Source organism: Lynx rufus, unplaced genomic scaffold (genome assembly GCF_022079265.1).
Source record: "Lynx rufus isolate CCGP_SWC_20201006 ecotype Redwood Valley unplaced genomic scaffold, mLynRuf1.p SCAF_5, whole genome shotgun sequence".
Classification (NCBI taxonomy): domain Eukaryota; kingdom Metazoa; phylum Chordata; class Mammalia; order Carnivora; family Felidae; genus Lynx; species Lynx rufus.
Genome location: NW_025814867.1, coordinates 29,454,238 through 29,472,971, shown reverse-complemented (window position 1 = coordinate 29,472,971; position 18,734 = coordinate 29,454,238). Strand labels below are relative to the sequence as shown.

Below are 18,734 nucleotides of genomic sequence, written 5' to 3'. Positions count from 1 at the left end.
TTAGATCTCCGACACTTGATCATTTCCCACAAATAGTGTTTCCTGGCAGAAGGGGTTAACAAGGACCATCCCAGTGTCTCTGTAGTCGCCGTTGGCTGGGGAGCGGGGCTCTGAGAGCTGGTCCTGGGAGGAGAGAGGCAGGACATGGGATGATCTCAGAGGGTTTAGGCAGTGGCCATTCATAAAGAAATACACACACGAGGACATTTGTTTCCACATGGGATTGCTTTGGTAAACACCTTTCATCATCTTCACTGCCAGTGTGGAGGCGCAGAGCCCTCTCTGCTCTTCTTTCATATTTTTGCAGCAGCTTCTGAACAAGATTTCCTGCTTCCTGAATCACTCCCAGCTCAGGCTGCCAGAGATGGTGTTGCTCTCCTTGTAAAAGTCCGAGAGGGCCCGCCATGAGTGACATTCAGTGTATCTCGGTGCTCTAGTGGGCAAACCCACACTCTCCCTCCTGCCTCTTTCTCACAGATCTTTGGGAGATGTGGCTGCCTTTCTTCCCTCCACCTTCACACCCTACGCTTGCCCACCTCCTTCCTCTCCTGCCACCCACCTGGCAGGGCCTTCAAGGGCTCACTCCTCCCCATCCTGAGTCCTCTCAAAACCTGCTTAGAATTATAGCCTCATTTCTTGTAGTACTAGATGGTTCTGAGGTGAAAGGACCTGAATCTCTGTGTGACAATGGGTGGTTAAGTGAAAAATACAGTCTGTCTCCACAGCCCCAGAAATGGAAAAGCCTACAAAGAGGTAATTCACTGATTAGGTCATCTGAATAGATTTGGCCTCATCCAATAAAGGCTGCAAGCATTTGTGGGCCACTAAATGTCTATACTCAGATTCAGGCCCAGGTATAATTTAGGGGGGAAAAAAGTCACAGCTTGTCCTAATTCTCAAACACTGAAGTCTCAGAACCTGCAGGCTACATCAGGGCAAAGACTCAGTAATATGCTAAGGCAGAGCTGGCTTAAGCCAGACTTGCTTAGATGTCTCCACTTGAAGAAGACATAATTAATTCTCTTAAGTTTATTTTTAAGCAAAACATGTATAATTTTTGAGGAGTACATATTGCCTTATGGATAATAAGGAGAGAAAGAAAGAAAGGCCATTTGTCGGTAAAATGACTTTCCAGAAGATGAGAATTTCCATCAATGTCTGGAATTGGTTGAGTGCCCATCTCAGAGGCAGACACAGAGTCAGCCCTCTAAGTAAGGAACACAAGGCAGCATGTCACTGAGGGGACTACCATTCCCATTCTTCATTGGGCTTTGGGTGGAGCTGTGGAGGGGAATTTTGGAGGATGAGATCTGGTGTGTCGTTTTATAGTTTTGTTTTGTTTTTTAATGTTTATTTTGGAGAGAGCGAGTGTGAGCAGGGGAGGGGCAGAAAGAGAGGGGGATAGAAGATACAAAGTGGGCTCTGTGCTGACAGCAGTGAGCCTGATGCAGGACTCGAACTCATGAACTGTGAGATCACGACCTGAGCCGAAGCTGGCGGCTCAACCAACTGAGCCACCTAGGCTCCCCCTTTATAGTTCTTACAAAGCAAGTGTTCACCATGGGTGAACCATGTGGACACTTTTTGCAGCATAAAAAAGAAAGTTACTTAAGAAATAACAGACAAGAAAGAAGAAAAAAAAAAAAAGAAGAGGAGGAAGGGAAGGAAGAGGAGGGGAAAAAAAAGCATGGAAAAATTTCCAGGCACTTTTTGGGCATCACAGTTTTGCCTGTATAGCCTAGATTTGTGCTTTGCTCTTTCATCAACCCAGAAGGGGAGCAGGGCACCAGAGAAACTTGCTTAGGCAAAGCACTTGGCAGCCACTGGCGCTGGCAGCCTACAGGGCGGGCGGTAAGGGCTGCCCCAGCTGTGGAGTGTGGGGCACATGCCCTGTGATGGCAAGGCCACTCTCGGGGTGGTCCACAGTGCCTGGGTGTGCCCAGAGAGTGAGAACAAACTAACAATGAGCTAAGTAAAGCAGGATGAGGGCAGGAGGCCTGCTGGGAGGGAAACAGCCATAAAGCCCGTGCTGAAGCCAAACTGACCTTTTTGCTGTTGGTTCTGCTGCAACCTCCTGACCCTGGGAGGGTGACTGCTGGAGGCAGCCTCTACTAGAGCCTCTGGCTTGTGTCTGATGGCAGCCCAGGTGCCCTGGCTGGAATGACTAACTGGGACGCTGCACAGGCAGGGCCCTTTCTATAGTAAGCTCACAGGCACGGCCCTTTGGCTTTGGTTTTCATTTATCAGTTTGCAAAGATACTATGAGAAATTTATTTACTTAAACTTTTTAAAAAAAATTTTTTTTTAACGTTTATTTATTTTTGAGACAGAGAGAGACAGAGCATGAATGGGGGAGGGTCAGAGAGAGGGAGACACAGAATCCGAAACAGGCTCCGGGCTCTGAGCTGTCAGCACAGGGGCCCGATGCGGGGCTCGAACTCACGGACCGCGAGATTGTGACCTGAGCCGAAGTCGGCGCTCAACTGACTGAGCCACCCAGGCACCCCTACTTAAACGTTTTTTAACGTTTATTTATTCATTTTGAGAGAGAGCGAGCGAGCAGAGGAGGGGTGGAGAGAGAAAATCCCAAGCAGGCTCTGTGCCTTCAGCACAGCCTGACACGGCGCTCGATCTCATGAACCGTGAGATCATGACTTGAGCCGAAATCAAGAATCGGACACTTAACTGAGTCACCGAGGCACCCCAGGAATATGAGAAATTTAGAGTTCAGGGATTCACAGCCCACATTCAAAGTGTGGCCAGCCCCTCTGCTAACTTAGCCATTTTTCGCTCATTATAATAGTTTTCAGAAAATCTTTAAAATAAATTTTTATTTTTTATTGAAGTTTAGTTGACATTCAGTATTATTTTAGCTTTAGGTGTACAACATAGTGATCTGACAATTGTCTGCATGATGAAATGTTCACCACAATGACTGTAGCTACCACTTTTGCTGCACTGACCATACTAAAGGTCACTGCTTTCATGAAGCCTGTCCCTCTGTCCTTCAGTTAAAATTTTTTATTGAGCGTCCACTGTGTGTTAGGCTTTGGGCTGGGTGATGGATCAATAATGAACAAAACTTGTGGTTCATTCATGTGATAAACATTTACCAAGCACCTAGCAAGTGCTGGGCACTGTTCTAGGTACTAGGGATAGAGTGGTGAGAAGAACAAACAGGGCTCCTGCCCTCAGGCAGCAGAGACAGATGACAGGCCTGAGTGATAGGGAGAAGTTATTGAGGTGAACATGAGGGGGTGCTGGGGAGGGACAGACAACATTCCAGCAGAGGGGAGAGTCATGCACAGCCCTAGAACAGAATGTAACTTGGTGCCATAAAGAAATGAAATCTGGTGTGGCTAGAGCTTAGCAAATGAGAGGGAGAGTGGAGTGACGTGAGGCTGGAGAGTCGGGCCAGGGCCGGGCCAACCTCCCAGGCCCTGTAGATGACTCTGAACTTTAACTTGAGAGCACCAGGAAGCTACTGAAGGACTCTGAGTACATGAGCGATGTGATCACATTTATGTTTGTAAAAGCCCACTCTGGCTGCTGTGGGGGATGGATCTGCAGGGGAAGAGGGCACTGTGTCTCCAGAAGAACTCTTCTTGGCTCTCCCTGCTTTTACTCAGATGTCTGCCATCTTTCTCCTGGACCTTGATTGGTCCCAGCTGGCCTACTTATTTTGAGTCTTTCTTCCGGTCATCCCATCCATTCATCCATCCATTAAACCACCCTTCCTTTCCTTCCTATTCACTCACTACTCACGTATACAGTGCCTTCATCAGACCACTGGCACAATCTTTCTAAAACTAGGCCACACAAAGCTCAAAACTTTCAATGACCCTCCACTGCCCAAGACTAAAGTATGAACTCCATTCAAGCCCATTCAAGCCCATGCCCAATCCATGTACCTTTCCTGATGTGTCCTGTCCTCTGCCCCACCTGTGTGAGGGTAGAAGGAACACCTCAAAGCCTGGCTCTCTCACTGGCCAGACAGGTGTCTGGGCAAACACTTCTTGACCCAGTGTATTCTTTTCCCCCATAATATGCTGTGTCCAGTCCACATTCTCACCTTTACTCAGGCTACTTACTTTGCTGGGAAACCTGTCAAAATCCATTTATCCTTCCGAAACCCCACTGTGAAGGCCTTCTTCTCCTAGGTTTCTATACCTCTGCAACTCTTCTTGTATCTCCCCTAGTTTGTTTGCTTTGGAATGATGTGTGGGGCTCATCATACCTCAACCACATCTTGGAAACTGGGCCCCCTGAGAGCAAGCTCTCATCTTGACAGTCCCCAGGGACTGCCAGCCACAAGCTGGGTCCTCAGTGAATACTTATCGAACCGTTCCCAGAAACTAGAGGTCCCAAGAACAGTGCTTCCCAAACTTTAACATATGTAGAAGGCACCTGGGAATTCTTGCTAAAATACAGATTGACCCAGTAGGACTGGGTGGGGCCTGCAGTCTCCTGGTCCAGAGACCACCCTTCAAGGAGCAAGACACTGAGAAGCAAGCAGAGGCTCCATAGCTTACTTTGGAGCCTGGGCTTTTCCCTGTGCTGGAGCCAGACCTTTCAGGGGCACCCCTTGGTTTGGGGCTCATTACCTCAGAGGTTTCAAGGGACTGGATCTCCCTTGGTAACTCCACAGCATGCTTGTTGAAGTAGTCCATGGTGATGGCATTGTTCCAGTAGCTCAGATTGTTCTCTGGGTTGGCCGTCTTTTTCTTCCTCCTCAGGCAGCACACTGTCAGCAAGACGGCTGTGGAGAGAGTCCAAGTTAGAGACAGGGGAGGGAGACAACAAGCATGGAGCCAGCAGTGCTGAGTGACAGGCGCCAGTCTCCAGGTGGGGCTGTGATGGCCATACATGCAACCACTTACTCCATCAGTCAATTTGTTTGCTTGTTCATTCAACAGTTATCTACATACGCTGAATGCCTACTGTGGGCCAGGTTCTGGGAGAGAGGGAATGAAAAAAAAAAAAAAACACAAGGCCGCCCTGCATCATAAACATCCCTCCTAGTGTGTGTAAGGAGGGATACTCGGGATGAGGGGCAGGGTCACACGATCTATAAGAAACAAAATGAATAAATAAGATAAATTCAGATAGCAGTAACTGAAGAAAGAAAATAAAACAGGGTGAAGTGAGAAAGACAATGGACAGGGTTTGGGGAGAGAATGTTTTAGGGTCATCATGTAAAGCTTTCCTGAGGTGACCTTAAAGCTGAGAACAGAATATGGAGAAGGAGCTAGACAAGAGCAGAATAGGGCAGTATGCCCCAGGTAGAGAGAACAGCATGTGCAAAGGGACCGAGGTGGGGACACACTTGATGTGAGTGAAAAGAGTAGCCTGGCTGGAGTGTAGGGGAGTGAGGTAGGAGATGAAGCCAGGGTCATGTCCAGTGGCTGCATCCATAGGGCTCACAGGCAAGAGGCCTGGATATAATTTCAGATATCTGTGGGTGCTGCACTGCCACTCCTCGAGTTTGCTCCAAGAAAAGGCCTTGCTCATTTGGTGGAAAGGCTTAGAGAATGGCTGTGTGCTCTCAGTTGTACTGCTGGACTGGTGAGGAGAATTCTCAGCCAGAGTAGGAGTATGGCAGAAAGAGGAACAGGACTTGGTGAACTTTACAAAATGAGCCCTTGAATACCACAGGAGCGCTTGATGGTAGAGACTTAGAATAGTATTACTGAGCAGAGGTCTTGGACCCTGATAAAACAGCTGCTCCGGCACCATAACCATCACCTCCACTATCACCAACCTCCTCCTCCTCCTCTTAAAAAAAAAAAAAAAAAAAAAAAAAAAAAAGCTTCTAACAGTTATATAGTGTTTATGTGCCAGGAAGTTTTCCTAGCACTTTAGAAATATTAATTAATTTAATCTTCCACTTCACTCCATGAAGTACTTTTAGGGTTCCCATTTTGCAGGCAGGAAAACCGAGACTCAGAAAAGTGAAGCGACTTGCCCAAGAGCAAACCCAGACATCTGGACTCCATAGTCTGTGCTCTTAACCATTCATGATTCTGCCTCACAAAGACTGATGCGCAGAAGTCCACACTGCACAGATGGGCCTGATTGGGGCTCTATGCAGCTTGATGTGTGACCCCGTCTGTCCAATCTTTGAGATTTGCAGGGCCCCAGGGAGGAAGGAGTATGTTTGGATTTTGCTTATGAATCAGGTGTGAACAGAGGGCTTTCGGCATGCCAAAGGGGAAGGCTTTTGAAGTTGGGGAGGTAAGGTGGCCTGTCCAGGCTCACACAGTGCAACGGGTGATGTTTTGACAAGGGTGACAGTAACCCTCTTGGGGAGAAGCCAGTAAATGAAGACTGGGCATCCCTTGCCCAGACTCATCATCACCACAGCCTGTGCAGTGGCTGAAACTCCAGGCCACGGGTGGGCAGGGCTGCACTTAACATCCTGGAGGTGCCAACCATGTGTGCTCCAGAGAGGGGACCCCAGGCTGAGCATTCCAGAGGCCGGCACCAAGATAGCAATGACCACCAGGGGGCAGCAGAGTGCCAGCTCTGTTCGCAGCAGCCTGAGGGTTAGCCAGCATCAGGGCGCCTGTACTTGCCAGGGTGTGGGGTACCTGAAAAAGCTGGCACCCACACAGGCTAAGACCACAGGGCCCACCCTGTAGGCCCCTGCAGGATGATGTAGGAATTCTGTAACTCTCTTATCTCAACCTGAAAAGGCCTCCAGACAAGACTGAGGTTGGGCAAGTTTCTATTGGTCCAATCTCCTTCGATGAGAAAGACTTCTCTAATTTGCTCATTATTCTTCCACGTCCCCTTAAAAAAGTTTTAAAGATATAAAGGAGACTTCTGAATGTTTGAGCTAAAAGGAATTTTAGATTGGCTGGTATAGACTTTTTTAAATTTTGAAAAATTTCCAAATTCAAGTTCTCCTTTCTTCTTTCCCTTCCTTCCAAAGACGGGGGTGGTTGGAGGATGAATGGGGGTGAGGAAGGGGAGCTGCAGAACTCAGCCTGAAAATCTGCTAATTTATGGACTCTCCTTATTTTACAGATGAGAAGACTGTGGTCCAAAGCATCCAGCTGACTTGCCACAGCTCACAGGTCTGCGAGTGGCAGGGCTGGGGCAAGACCCTAGGTCCCGTGTCCCTTTTTCTGGCATCTTTATTATTCATTGTCACTACCTTTCTACCCTGCTCCTGGAACTGGGATGGTTAAGTGGCCTGAGGGGGGGATTCGAACTGGTGAAACAGAAGCCAGAAAGAGAGGGTTAGGCTGCAGTGAACTCATGCTGCTAACCTGGGCTGGCAAGGGTGCAGAGTCCAGGTCCTCTGACTCCTAGTCCAGTGCTCCCTCAAGCCCACACTGCCCCTGGCTCCAGAGCCAGGGCCTGTTTAGAATGTGGGACCAGGACCCTGTCTCGATGGGAAGGGCTGGCCTGCTTGCAGGATGGCCTGGGGATTGGAAAGGGGGCTCAGTTCCTAGCTTTCTCTCCTCAAATGTTGTTAGTGCTCTAGGCCTGACTGTTTCTCTCCAGGAGTTCCCAGTGCCTCTCAAGTGCCATTTCATTTATATAATAGAAGCTGGCCTGACATAGAAAGAGCGTGGGCTTGGAGTCCACAAGACCTGGGTTGAAGTCTGACTGCTGCATGTTACACTAGGTAAGTCACTTCCTCATACTGACTGCTATGGACTCACAGGGCTGTAATGAGAGCTAGAGATCATGAATGCAAAATGCTGAGCAAACTGCCGGATGCACAGTGGGTGCTTAATTAATGACAGTTTTCTTCTTGTTCTTCCAGTACCCTCCACAAGAGAGATGTAGAAAGAAATACCGGGCTGCATGACTGTTGAGTGGCTCAAGGCCAAGGCACCACCTGTGGTTTAGAACTTTCATTGTTTTGCTGGCCTGACCTTTCATCTAAGAAAGAAAAGTACAGTTCAGATTTATGGAGTCTCTAATACATGCCCAGGGCTGACCTAGGCACTTTATAGTCTGATTTAACCCTCAAAATAGCTCTCTGAGAAAGGTACTGTTACTCTTCCCCTTTGCACAAGTGGCAACTGAAGCTCATGGAAGTTAACAAAATTGATCTTGATCACTCAGGTAATTAATGGAACCTGACCTGGGTCTCTGTGACCCTCAGAGTGATGCTTGTTGTGTGAGATCACCCTGAACATGGCTGGGAACACATCTGAGGCATGTGGAAGCACTTGGTAAAGGACACAACTCTGGGCAAACACAAGCCCATGCTGGCATCTGCCTCTTGAAGGTCCTGAACTGACACAGAGGATGTTAGTCCTATTTTTATAGGTGAGAAAACATTGGACTGACAGTTAAATAACTTGTCCAAGCCCCACAGGTGGCCGGCAGGAGAGCTGGCATGACATCCAGGTATGTTTGAGTCCATGAGCCAAGCTTTTCTGTCACACCAGCCTTCTTCTCCAATGATTTATGCAGCAGAACAGGGGCACCTGGGTGGCTCAGTTGGTTGAGTGTCTGACTCTTGATTTCAGCTCAAGCCATGATTTTGCTGTTTGTTCTTGGGATCGAGCTCCACGTTGGGCTCCGGGCTGGCAGCATGGAGCCTGCTTGGAATTCTCTCTCTCCCGCTCTCTCTTTACCCCTCCTCTGCTCGCTCTCTCTCGATCTCTCACATAAAATAAATAAATGAACAGTTTTAAAAAAAGTGTTAGAAAGTTAGAGGACAGGGAGGTGTGACATATTTCAGTTTGGGCACTTCATCTTATAGAGGAGAAGCCTGACACCCTGGAGGGAAGGATTGGTCCAGTGGTGCCGGCCTGAGGGGCCAGACTGTGGACCATTGTCTCCCACCTTTGGGAGTTTGGGAAGGAGGCCAGGCTCAAAACGAGGCTATGGGCCTCAGGAAAGCAGGTTTAGGGGCTGTCTGGCTCCCCATCCTGGTGTGTGGGACTAGAAGGCCCCCAGCAGGAGGTGCTGACTGGGAAGCAGAGATGAGCTGTGAGAACATAGGTATGACACTCTGGTCCAGCTGAAGTGACATCCCCTGGCCCTGAGGCTGCTCCCCACCACCCTGGCGTCAGTTAGCTCATAAGCCCCAAGGAGACAAACCTCCTGGACACACTTCCTTCTCATTCCAATTTATTCTATTCTTCTCATGGAAAGAGTAACTCTGACCCGTGTCTTCTTATGTAGTAACTACAAAGTTATTTTGGGCCTATAAAACACACACACACACACATATATATATGTGTGTGTGTGTGTGTATGTGTGTATAACATACACACACACACCCACACATATATTTTATACACACATACATACACATACATAACTAAATACACACATATACACACATTCAGATTGGACTAACATTCACAGAACAATGAACATAGCCAAGAACTGCATGACCACAGGATATATTATCTTGCTGAACGCTGCACTGATACTCCAGTGCCATTAACTGCATGTCTGCAAGAAGCCAGAATGCTCTGGGGTGAGGTGCACATGGACCCTCACATATCCGGGGTCAGAAAGAGTTGCTTCCCGGTTCCAGCCAGGCTCAACTTAGATTAGTATGAAAAACATCTGCCGCTGGCCTGTTTTCTGTTCTCACCCTCCAGAAAGGCTTTCATCTTTTTCAGGGAAGCAGAGTGAAGACATTCTCGAGAACAGATGCGTCATGTGCAAGAGACGCCAGGGAGCCTGGCAGAGTCACAAAACTGACCTCCTGATGAAAACCCAGAGCACTGATGGCAGTGCGGGAGGATCAATTCAGTGCCAGGTCCAGAGGGTTCCGGCAGGAGTTAGTGGGCTCTTTGATTCCTGATGGTGGCAGCAGAGACCAACTCAAGAGCCACATGGCTCCCTGCCCCAGTCAATTGTGGCCTGGATCCAATCAGTTTCGGTTCTCAGCACATCTGAAACCCTGTGTGGCTGTCTCTGTCATGTCTCAGGAGACAAAGCATTTCTCAGCTGTGACATATCTAGCCTTCCAGCCATTGGGTGGAGCTTTCAATTTGGAAGGGCTGGTGTAATTGATGACATCCCTTCTTGCACAGGCCTGAGATTTGCTATGATCACCCCCTGCTTCCAACAGAAGTAGAGGATTCACCCACCTGCCTAGCAACCCTGGCCACCTGAAGTCTGGCTTCTGGTGGATGGAGAAAAGCAGGAACAAGACCAGGGCCTGGTCTGAAAAGCCAGGTGTGAGGAAATCTAGGCACGCACTTTGTTACCAACCTAGACTGCCTGAAATATCTGGCAAACTGGCAAAGACCCATCTTTGAGGGCAGCAGAGTGAACTTTCGGATAAATGCAGCCACTGGAAGAGGTCTGCTTGTCTAATGACTGGAGTGGGATTAGGCTATGAAAACAGCTGGGATATTTGTTCATCTGTGCTCTGAAAGAGCATGGTATTCTGCAGCTGGACAAATATTCTATCTTGATGTCCTTTGCATCAGGGCCTTCACAGGGCCCCAGAGGACCCACAGGAGTTGGGGCCACGACTAAGGGCAGGGAGCCCTATGTGGAGGCAGCCAGGGCTAAGGCAGGGACCTTAGGAGTGAGAGGTTAGGGGACCCTCCCATGTGGACGATGGAAATGCAAGACAGATGCTAAAGAAGTGGAGTCTGGTTCCAAGAGGCTTCAAGAGTCCACTTTGAACAAAGACTCATATCTTCCTTTACGAAGTGGTATGTTCGGTCCCAGCACCTGAAGGCTCTTTTCAGACTGCCGAAGCATTCTCTGGGTGCAGTTCCAGGCTATGTATTTGCTACTACCTTAGTTGACATTATTATGCATGGTTTAGGCAGCCCATGGGTTTTCTGGCTTTGCAGTAAGATCTGATCTAATTTCAAACTCACACATGTAAAAAGGGCTGTAGAAGTCTTTTCAGAACTATAAAACACAGGTGGGTGTGGCCTGTGGGGTGCAGGCTGGATCTACTCTGTGCTGTCCAAACCAGGCAAAGAGAAAGGCCCAGGTGGGGAGAGGGCTCTGGGAGCTGGGGAAGGGAGCCACATCACATATATCAATTCCCTAATGCTTGGCATAGTGCTTGGCACACAACGGGCACTTGGGAAATATTGTGTTGAATCAAACAGATTCTACCACCGGATTTGGGCTGACTTATGTGAGCTGGGACCCTGGAAAAGTCACTTCACCTGGTGACTTATTCCCTCCCTGTAAAGTGTGTTCCTTGCATAGCATGTTTATGTTTTTGTTTTTGTTTTAATCCCTCTGGCTAGTCTGTTTTAAGGATGGAATGATTTTTTTTAAATGGCCATTTATTTTTGAGACAGAGAGAGAGAGAGAGAGAGTGCACAGGAAGGGCAGAGAGGGAGGAAGACAGAGGATGTGAAGAGGGCTCTGCACTGACAGCAGAGAGCCCAATGTGGGGCTTGAACCTATAAACCATGAGAGCATGACCTGAGCTAAAGCTGGACACTTAATCAACTGAGCCACCCAGGTGCCCCAAGGATGGAATTATTAAAAATAATGGGAACTCACTTTGTAAACTAAAGCCTCTAGAGACATGTAGAGAATAGAAAATTAGAAAGCTGTTTCTAATGTGGTTACTTCTCAAATATGACCATTATTAATAATTTATTGGCTAACAGTGCTACATTTTCTCATTATCATTCTTCTGTTTCAGAAGTGGGCAATCAGTTTTAAGAATTCATTTGTATTTCCATGAAAGACAATAAAGCCATTTAATGAAAGAATGAAATATGCAATCTGCAAACATTTTCACTTTTCCTGAATTGGGTCCTTGAGCAGAAATAGGCCGCCCACTTTTGACATGGAAAGTTTGCTTTGCTTATCAACTAGAAGGAAACAAAAAGCTGGGAGAGGTGGCTTCTGGAAAGAATCCAGAATCTAGATTTTAAAAGATCTTATTGGTACAATGCCAAGCAGAAATGTTCATGTTAAAGGCACACACCCCCTGTACTAATGTTCAAATGACCCATGGGTTGAGGAAAGGCTAGGAGAGCTGGCTTAAAAGCCTCCTCTGTGGAAAGTTTCTGGGGTTTCATTCCTCTTGAGATCAGGATGAGCCCATGGTGTGATGTGACGGTACCACCAACAGAGCCGATGCCAGTGTTGGCTTCCTGAATGTGACCGAAATGTCCAGAACAAAGGAGTGACCATCTGCTCTCCTCTGCCATGGCTGGGCATGTGAAATGCTGTGCTTCCTTCTAGGAGAGCAGGGATAAACTGGTGGCCATCCAGAGTGTCAGACAAGGGGGAAGTGCCAGGGCAATTTGGCCCTACAAAGAGACTTGAATGAATAGTAATGAGCAACTTGGGAAAAGAAAGGCTGCCCTTGAGTGCCATTTCAAATGTTTTAGGGATTGGTAGATGGACTGGTTTTGTGTGGTTTCAGAGGACATGGCTTAGGACCACAGAGTGGAAATTACAAAGAGGCAAATGTCAGGCTCCCAAGAGAGTTGGGTAACAACCTGAGGGGGTCATAGGAGAATGGGATGTCCAATGAATGAGGAGCACAGGGGGTTTCTCACCCCTAGAAGGGTTCAGAAGGAGGCCAGATGATAACTGTTATGGGTGAGCTGAAGCTAAGATCAGTGAGGATTCCTGTGATGTTATCAGAGAAACTCTAAGAATCTAGGATCAAATACATGGCAAAGACATAAAAGGAAGCCCTAAGGTTCTGAGTGATTATGTTAGGTTCTGTATGGAGACATCAGGGAGAAGGTCTCCTGAATTCTCATTAAAGTAATGACAGGGAGCAGCAAGGAGGTGCTGGTGGCCTGGGGAGAGCCCTTCTCCACCAGTACCAGTGGAAGCAATGATGGGATCTACATCGTTATCTAGCTCACACCATCCATGAACAAATAAAACCAGGGAAGAGAGAGAGAAGAGCTAAATTTACATGTAACTCTCAAGGCTCAATTTAGCTATAGGAACTGCTTTTGCCAAGGCTGATAGAAATCCCTGCAAGATCAAAGCTTCATTTCTTCTTTTTTGGAGAAAGACAGAGAGAGTAGGAGGAGAAGAGATGAGGGATGGGAGAAAAGGCAGGCAGAAAGATGGATGTGAAGTGGGAGAGGAAAGTGAAGGTTTTGCTACTTGGAGGTTGTACGTTTAGAAGTGCCAACATTCACCTACGGTGTCTTGGTGCCATGTCACTATAGCCATTAGCAGGCTGCCCTCCAGGGTGAGTGTGGCAGGGTGCTGTCATGACAAGAGCACTGGGTGGGAAGACAGTCCCTTCCCAGGCCTGTCTCTCGCTTAACTTTGGGCTCCTGAGTGAGCCATGGGACCTCTCTAGCTTGGTGTTCCTTTCTAAAAAATGCGGTCAGACTGGACTACTTGGAAGGTTCTTCCCAACTCTTGGGAGCTTTGTCTTTATGATCAGTGAGGATCTGAGCCATAGCCTGGCAGAGCAGAGGACTAGGGGTAGAGATAACCCATGATTCTTGTCCTGCCACCTGGTTTCCTGTAACTCTGGGAAGTTTTGCAGCCTACTTGGCGGGGACTGTCCAGCTCTAGGGCAAAGGAACTCTGGGGACCGACAAGTTGATGTGGTAGAGGGAGAGGAGGGAGAGAGGGAGGAGTAGGGAGTGGGTGAGGCACTTACAGCAGGAGGAGATGGGCACACTGATGGCCAGGATCACCCAGGCGATGTCCATCTTGCTCAGGCAGATGGTGGCTCTGTGCTGGGGTTTGTCCCCTTCAGCCACATGGGAGATATTCCCTGCTGTTCCAGGCTTCCAGGTCCCAGCAGGAACCAGGCGGTTGAGGAAGTTTCCTGTGGCCGTGGACACCACTGTGGAGAGAGGACTGGGCACCCTGTTGGTCATGGTGGGGGTGGCTGTAGCCTCCTCCTTGGCTTGGAAAACAGTGCTTTCTGAGCCCCCGGTGGGGTGGGCTGGGGCCTGCGAGGTTGAGGATGTTCCCTGAGGAATCCCCTTGGAAGGGGCTGAGACACTGGCATTGAAGGCAGCCTGGGTGGGCCCCGCGGTGGCTGTGAAGACCCCAGAGCTGGTAGATGGAGGTCTGTCGGTGCCAGGGGTGACAGTAAGCCAGGAGTCACTGTGGCTGGGGCCATCCTGTGGGTCACCGCGGGGGCGCAGAGAAGGCACTGGGGCAGGTTGTGGGCTGGCAGGGGCACCTGAGGCTACTGTGGTGTCCGGCTCCCCTCCTTGGCTGGTGAAAGTGGAACCACCCCCCTGGTCTGCTCTGCTAAGGCCTGGCTTGTCCTCTGCAGGCACAAGGGGGTTGGTGGGTGGTGCCCACGAGGTCCTGCTGGGCGCCATGGTTGTGGTCACTGTCTGGGGCTGTGGTGAGGAAGAAGAACCCCAGAGTGGGTTCCTGGGGGTGAGGGTGGAGGGGTCAGTTTCTACAGACCCTGTAAAGTTGCCTTTGTAGATCTGAAAGATCTTCCCTAGGGGCCGCTTCTGCCCCAGATGTGTGGAGCTCTGATTTCGTCCCCGCTGGCCTTCCTTCCTCCCAGAGTGGCCACTGGGTGCAGGCAGGACAGAGCGTGATGAACTGCCGGCCCCCTTTCGGGAAGAGCCTGGGGGCCTGGGAGGCCTGCGCGTGGTAGCCCGGGTGGGTGCTGTGGTGGGACGGCTGCTGGCTCCTGTTGGCTTTGTCAGCAGGATGGTGGGTGCAGCTTCTCCCTGGGGGCGGCCCTCTGAGGGGGAGGATGTGGTTGCCATGGCAGTAGGAAGGGGCCCTGTGGGCAGTGGGCCTTCAGAATGTGGGGTGGTTGCTGTCGCCATAATGGTGGAGATGGTGTTTGTAGGAGGGTGTCCATCTGGATGGGGTGCTGTCATTGCCATGGGAGCTGCAGCCTGTGAGGAAGGTCCATCAGGATAGGGGGTCAGTGTCATCACAGAAGTGGGTGCAGTTGCCATGGATGAGTGTCTGGTAGAGCTGAGGGATTCTGTCACCATGGTGCCTGGGGTGGTGCCTGAGGGGAGGACCTGAAGAGATTCTCTGGGAGATGGTTCCTGGGTGGCAAATACCAGTGCTTCGGTCAGTGCCAAGATCAGGAGGAAGCCTTGAGAGGAAGACAGAGAGAAGAGGTGAAATGCCTGGGGAATAGCTCAGAGTCTGGACCTTCCTTACCCATGAACCTGTAAAGCTCTGGGAACTCAAAGGAAACGTTGGGAGCATTCCGGAGGTCCACACTGCCATCCTGACCCTCATCAGATACAAGATCATGTGAAGTTGGGCAGGTCTATTAGGTAGGTGCTACCCAGCACTGTTGGGGAGAGGCAGCTAAGCTGGTCAGGACCATCCTTTGCTGAGTGCCTGTGAAACGCCATCAGCCCTCCACCCAAAAGCAGCTTCTGAGAACAGGCTGGGCTGGGTGTAGGAAGAAGGCTTGTGGCCTCTGAGTGTCTGCTACCCCTCTGCAGCCAGAGGGTGGTCAAGGCCAGGTTGATCAAAGGGAAGCTGGCAGCTCTATGTGGAATGTTTACATAAGCAGAGCTGACCAACTCTCATGCCCTTTCTGAATCTTCCATTTATGGACTAGACAAAGGCAGAAATGGTCAGAAATGCTCTCTTTCTTCAGACCCACTCACCAGGCAAGTAGGGAGGGTCTCCAGACCTCTCCTTGACCCTAGAGGACAAAAAATGAACAGGGCAGTCTCTGGCTCTGGGTGAGCTCAAAGAAATCCACAAACAATCCTAAAGCAAGGCAGCGACATCTCAGTGCCATAGAAGAGCAACAGGTAGAGGGGGACAAGGGTCCAGAGGGTGACCAGATCTGGTGCCCATACAGCACTTAGCACAGAGCCTAAAAGAGATGCACACTGTGAACACCAGCTGGTTTTGTGGTTCTCATTAATGTTAACTGCTTTTCCTGTGGTGTTCATGTGGCTGAACTCTCTGTGGAAAATCACTTGTGATGCCCAGCCTTTTGAGTAGGAGGACGCCTTTTGAGCATTAAAAGAAAATCATGACTTTTGCATGATGATCAGCGTGTATGCTTTTGGCTCATTGAGAAAATGCACAAGGACAAAAACCTATAAATTTAAAAATACTTCTAAATGTATGTGGATTTTATGAATCATAATAGCATGTGCCACATTTTACAAATAACACACCACATATAAATGTGAGACATAGGATCTGTTCAGATTATAAACTGGAAGACTGGTCACCCCAATAGAATACATGGGCTGAGAAGAACTGGTCTCCACTGCTGAGGTGTGGCCTGACAGACTTCTAAGGTCTGATTCTGACCTGTGAACTCCTCCTTGTACTTATGAAACCCCTCCTGGTCACTCTCATGCCCTTCCTTCAGCTCTGCTGGCCACCCAGACAATGGTAGAGATCTGTCACTATCTGGTAACTCTCTGGGAGCTGCCCTCCCCCACCAGATTCAAGCAAGACAAATGGCCAAAGCAGGGGCCCGGGCAGTGATTTCTGCATGTGTGGGACAGTCAGCAAAGCTGCTGATGGGAAGACAGGGGCCCTGGTGAGCTTTCAGAAACAGAAGGGGAGATCATCTCCTGGCATTCCTTTGAAAGGAGGCCCGGGATCACCACTGAGGCCACCTCTGACTTATGTGGAGTGGGGAAGAGTCTGAGCGTGGACCTGCTCCCCGTACTCTGCACTTCTAAATTAGTAGGTGGAAGGAGGCCAAGGGACTGCAGATTGAACGGACTGTAGCACATACAGTCTCTAGGACCAACAGTTTGTCCTAAGCGACATATTTTTTCTTCTAAACTTTCATTGGTGACCTAAACCATGTAACAACTGTAAGCTCTGTTTGTTCAAGTCAATCCTAAAAACTGTTTACAGAGCACCTGCTCTGACCCAGTCTCTCACGCTCGATTTAATCCTCACAACCACTCGACAGGGCAGGAAATTGAGATTTCAGGTAGATTAACTAACATGTTCAAAGTCCCACAGTAGCCACAGTATATGAAACCGACTATGTCTAAGATGCCTGCTTTTCCTGGTCAGCCACACCAGTGATGCAGGAGGAGGAAGTGGCTGACAGGAAGTTGCTGTGCCACGGTGCTCTGATGGGTTCAGGGTTTTTCTAACTCCTCTCTTGCAGTCAAACACCACAGGGACAATCTGTTCTCATGGCTGGGAGTCTTGACCTTGGATGTTTTGAGAGACATTCCCTTATGAGCCTCATAAATTTACTCATAAGTTCCTTGGTTCAATATAAGTGTTAAAGATTGAATTGTTTCCCCCAAATTCATATGTTGAAGCTCTAACCCCTAGCACCTCAGAATGTCACTGTATTTGGTGACAGGGCTTTTAAAAGGGGTTATTAAGTTAAACGAGGCCATTAGGGGTGGTCCCTAATCCAACCTGACTGGTGTCTTCATAAGAGGAGATTAAGACACACAGAGTGATGCAGACATGATTGTGCACAGAGGAAAGGCCATGTGAGGACACAGTGAGAAGGTGGCCATCTTCAAGTCAAAGGGAGAGGTCTTATCAGAAACCAATCCTGTCAGTACCTTGATCCTGGTCTTCTAGCCTCTAGAACTGTGAGAAAATAAATCTGTGTTGTTTAAGCACCCCAGCCTGTGATACTTTATTACAGCAGCCTGAGCTAAGACAGGTGTCTTATCTTACATTACAGATATCTCAGAAACAGGAAAGGGAGACCAGGGCTTGTGTGAAAGTAGCTTATTTTGGGAAGTGATCCAAGGGGACAACCATGGGGGTCTGAGATGAGTTAAATAGAGAAAATCAATCTGAGCGTAGGTTATGAGTTGATCATGGTGAGCAACTCCTATTTCCTGGGGACCTCTGAGGGGCTGAGTAGACCGCACCTCAAACTGAGTGAGAAGAGCACTCACTTACCCAGCAGCTCCCGTCTCCACTGGTCCAGGGCTGCTCCCCAGGTGCTCATCCCTCTGTACTTCCTCACTCCTGCACGAGGCCCACAGCCCATGTGGCTGAATAAGAGAAGCCCTTGGCAGAGGGGCTGTCAGGGAATGTCTGTGCCCAGCTGGTGGCTGGAGTGACAGCTGGAATTAAAATTAAGGGCCCAGAGGAGTCCTGGGGTCGAACACCAGATGTGTTGGAGACAATCAGAAACCAGAGACCAAGGACATGGCAGTCTTTTGGCAGCAGCACCAAGGGCAGTGCAAAGCTTTCAGAGACCCTGAATGATCCCAGTGACAGGCCTGGGAGTGGGAGAGGAGCCACCCTGGCCTCCAGAACTTCTGCAGCACTCTAGAGGCACAGGGGTTAACACATCCTAGTCTTTAAAAGACTTGGGGAGGGAAATGTTCCTGACTTTCCCACTGGGAACATTCCAGGGACTAAAATCCCCCCGGCTGGGAAGTAATATGACTACAATAATTTCTTGCTACAAGACTTACAGTATAAGTAAATGTTTGCCTTTGTTGCTTTTTTTTTTTTTTAAGTTATCAGTGTCCTGTAAGGTTATTTTTCTCTCTGTGAGGACTGTTAAATTACCTCTCAGACCTTTAGACTTTAGAGCAAAACTTTGTTTGGTGCAATGAATGGATACTGTCATCCTGGGTGCACAGAGTTTTCATTTGAAGGATGACATTTAGCTGTCACAGTGAGAGGGGGCCCTAAGAGGTAACTTAATCAAATCTCTTCATTTCACAGAAGAGGCAATGGAAGGAGCAAAGTGACTTGTCCAAGAACACACATCAGGTTGGGGACACAGCCTGGACCACAGCCATTATTTCAAAGCAACTTTCATTTGTGTCATAAAAATTGCTACAATGTTGCACTGCCCAAACACCTCCTTCAACCTCCACTGTTACCTTCACTAAGAAAATAAGATGTGA

General features: G+C 48.9%; 1 protein-coding gene across 1 annotated transcript in view; it reads right to left on the bottom strand.

Annotated features, from left to right (window-relative positions):
• TMEM108 (transmembrane protein 108) overlaps nucleotides 1–18,734 on the bottom strand; it is a 79,287-nt gene continuing 60,553 nt past the window's right edge. Inside the window, exons 2-4 of the mRNA XM_047098885.1 lie at nucleotides 13,562–14,989; nucleotides 4,605–4,759; nucleotides 1–123 (exon numbers count right to left, since the gene is read on the bottom strand). Of these exons, the coding sequence (XP_046954841.1) occupies nucleotides 1–123; nucleotides 4,605–4,759; nucleotides 13,562–14,989 (1,706 nt within the window). The remainder of the gene's footprint in view (nucleotides 124–4,604; nucleotides 4,760–13,561; nucleotides 14,990–18,734) is intronic.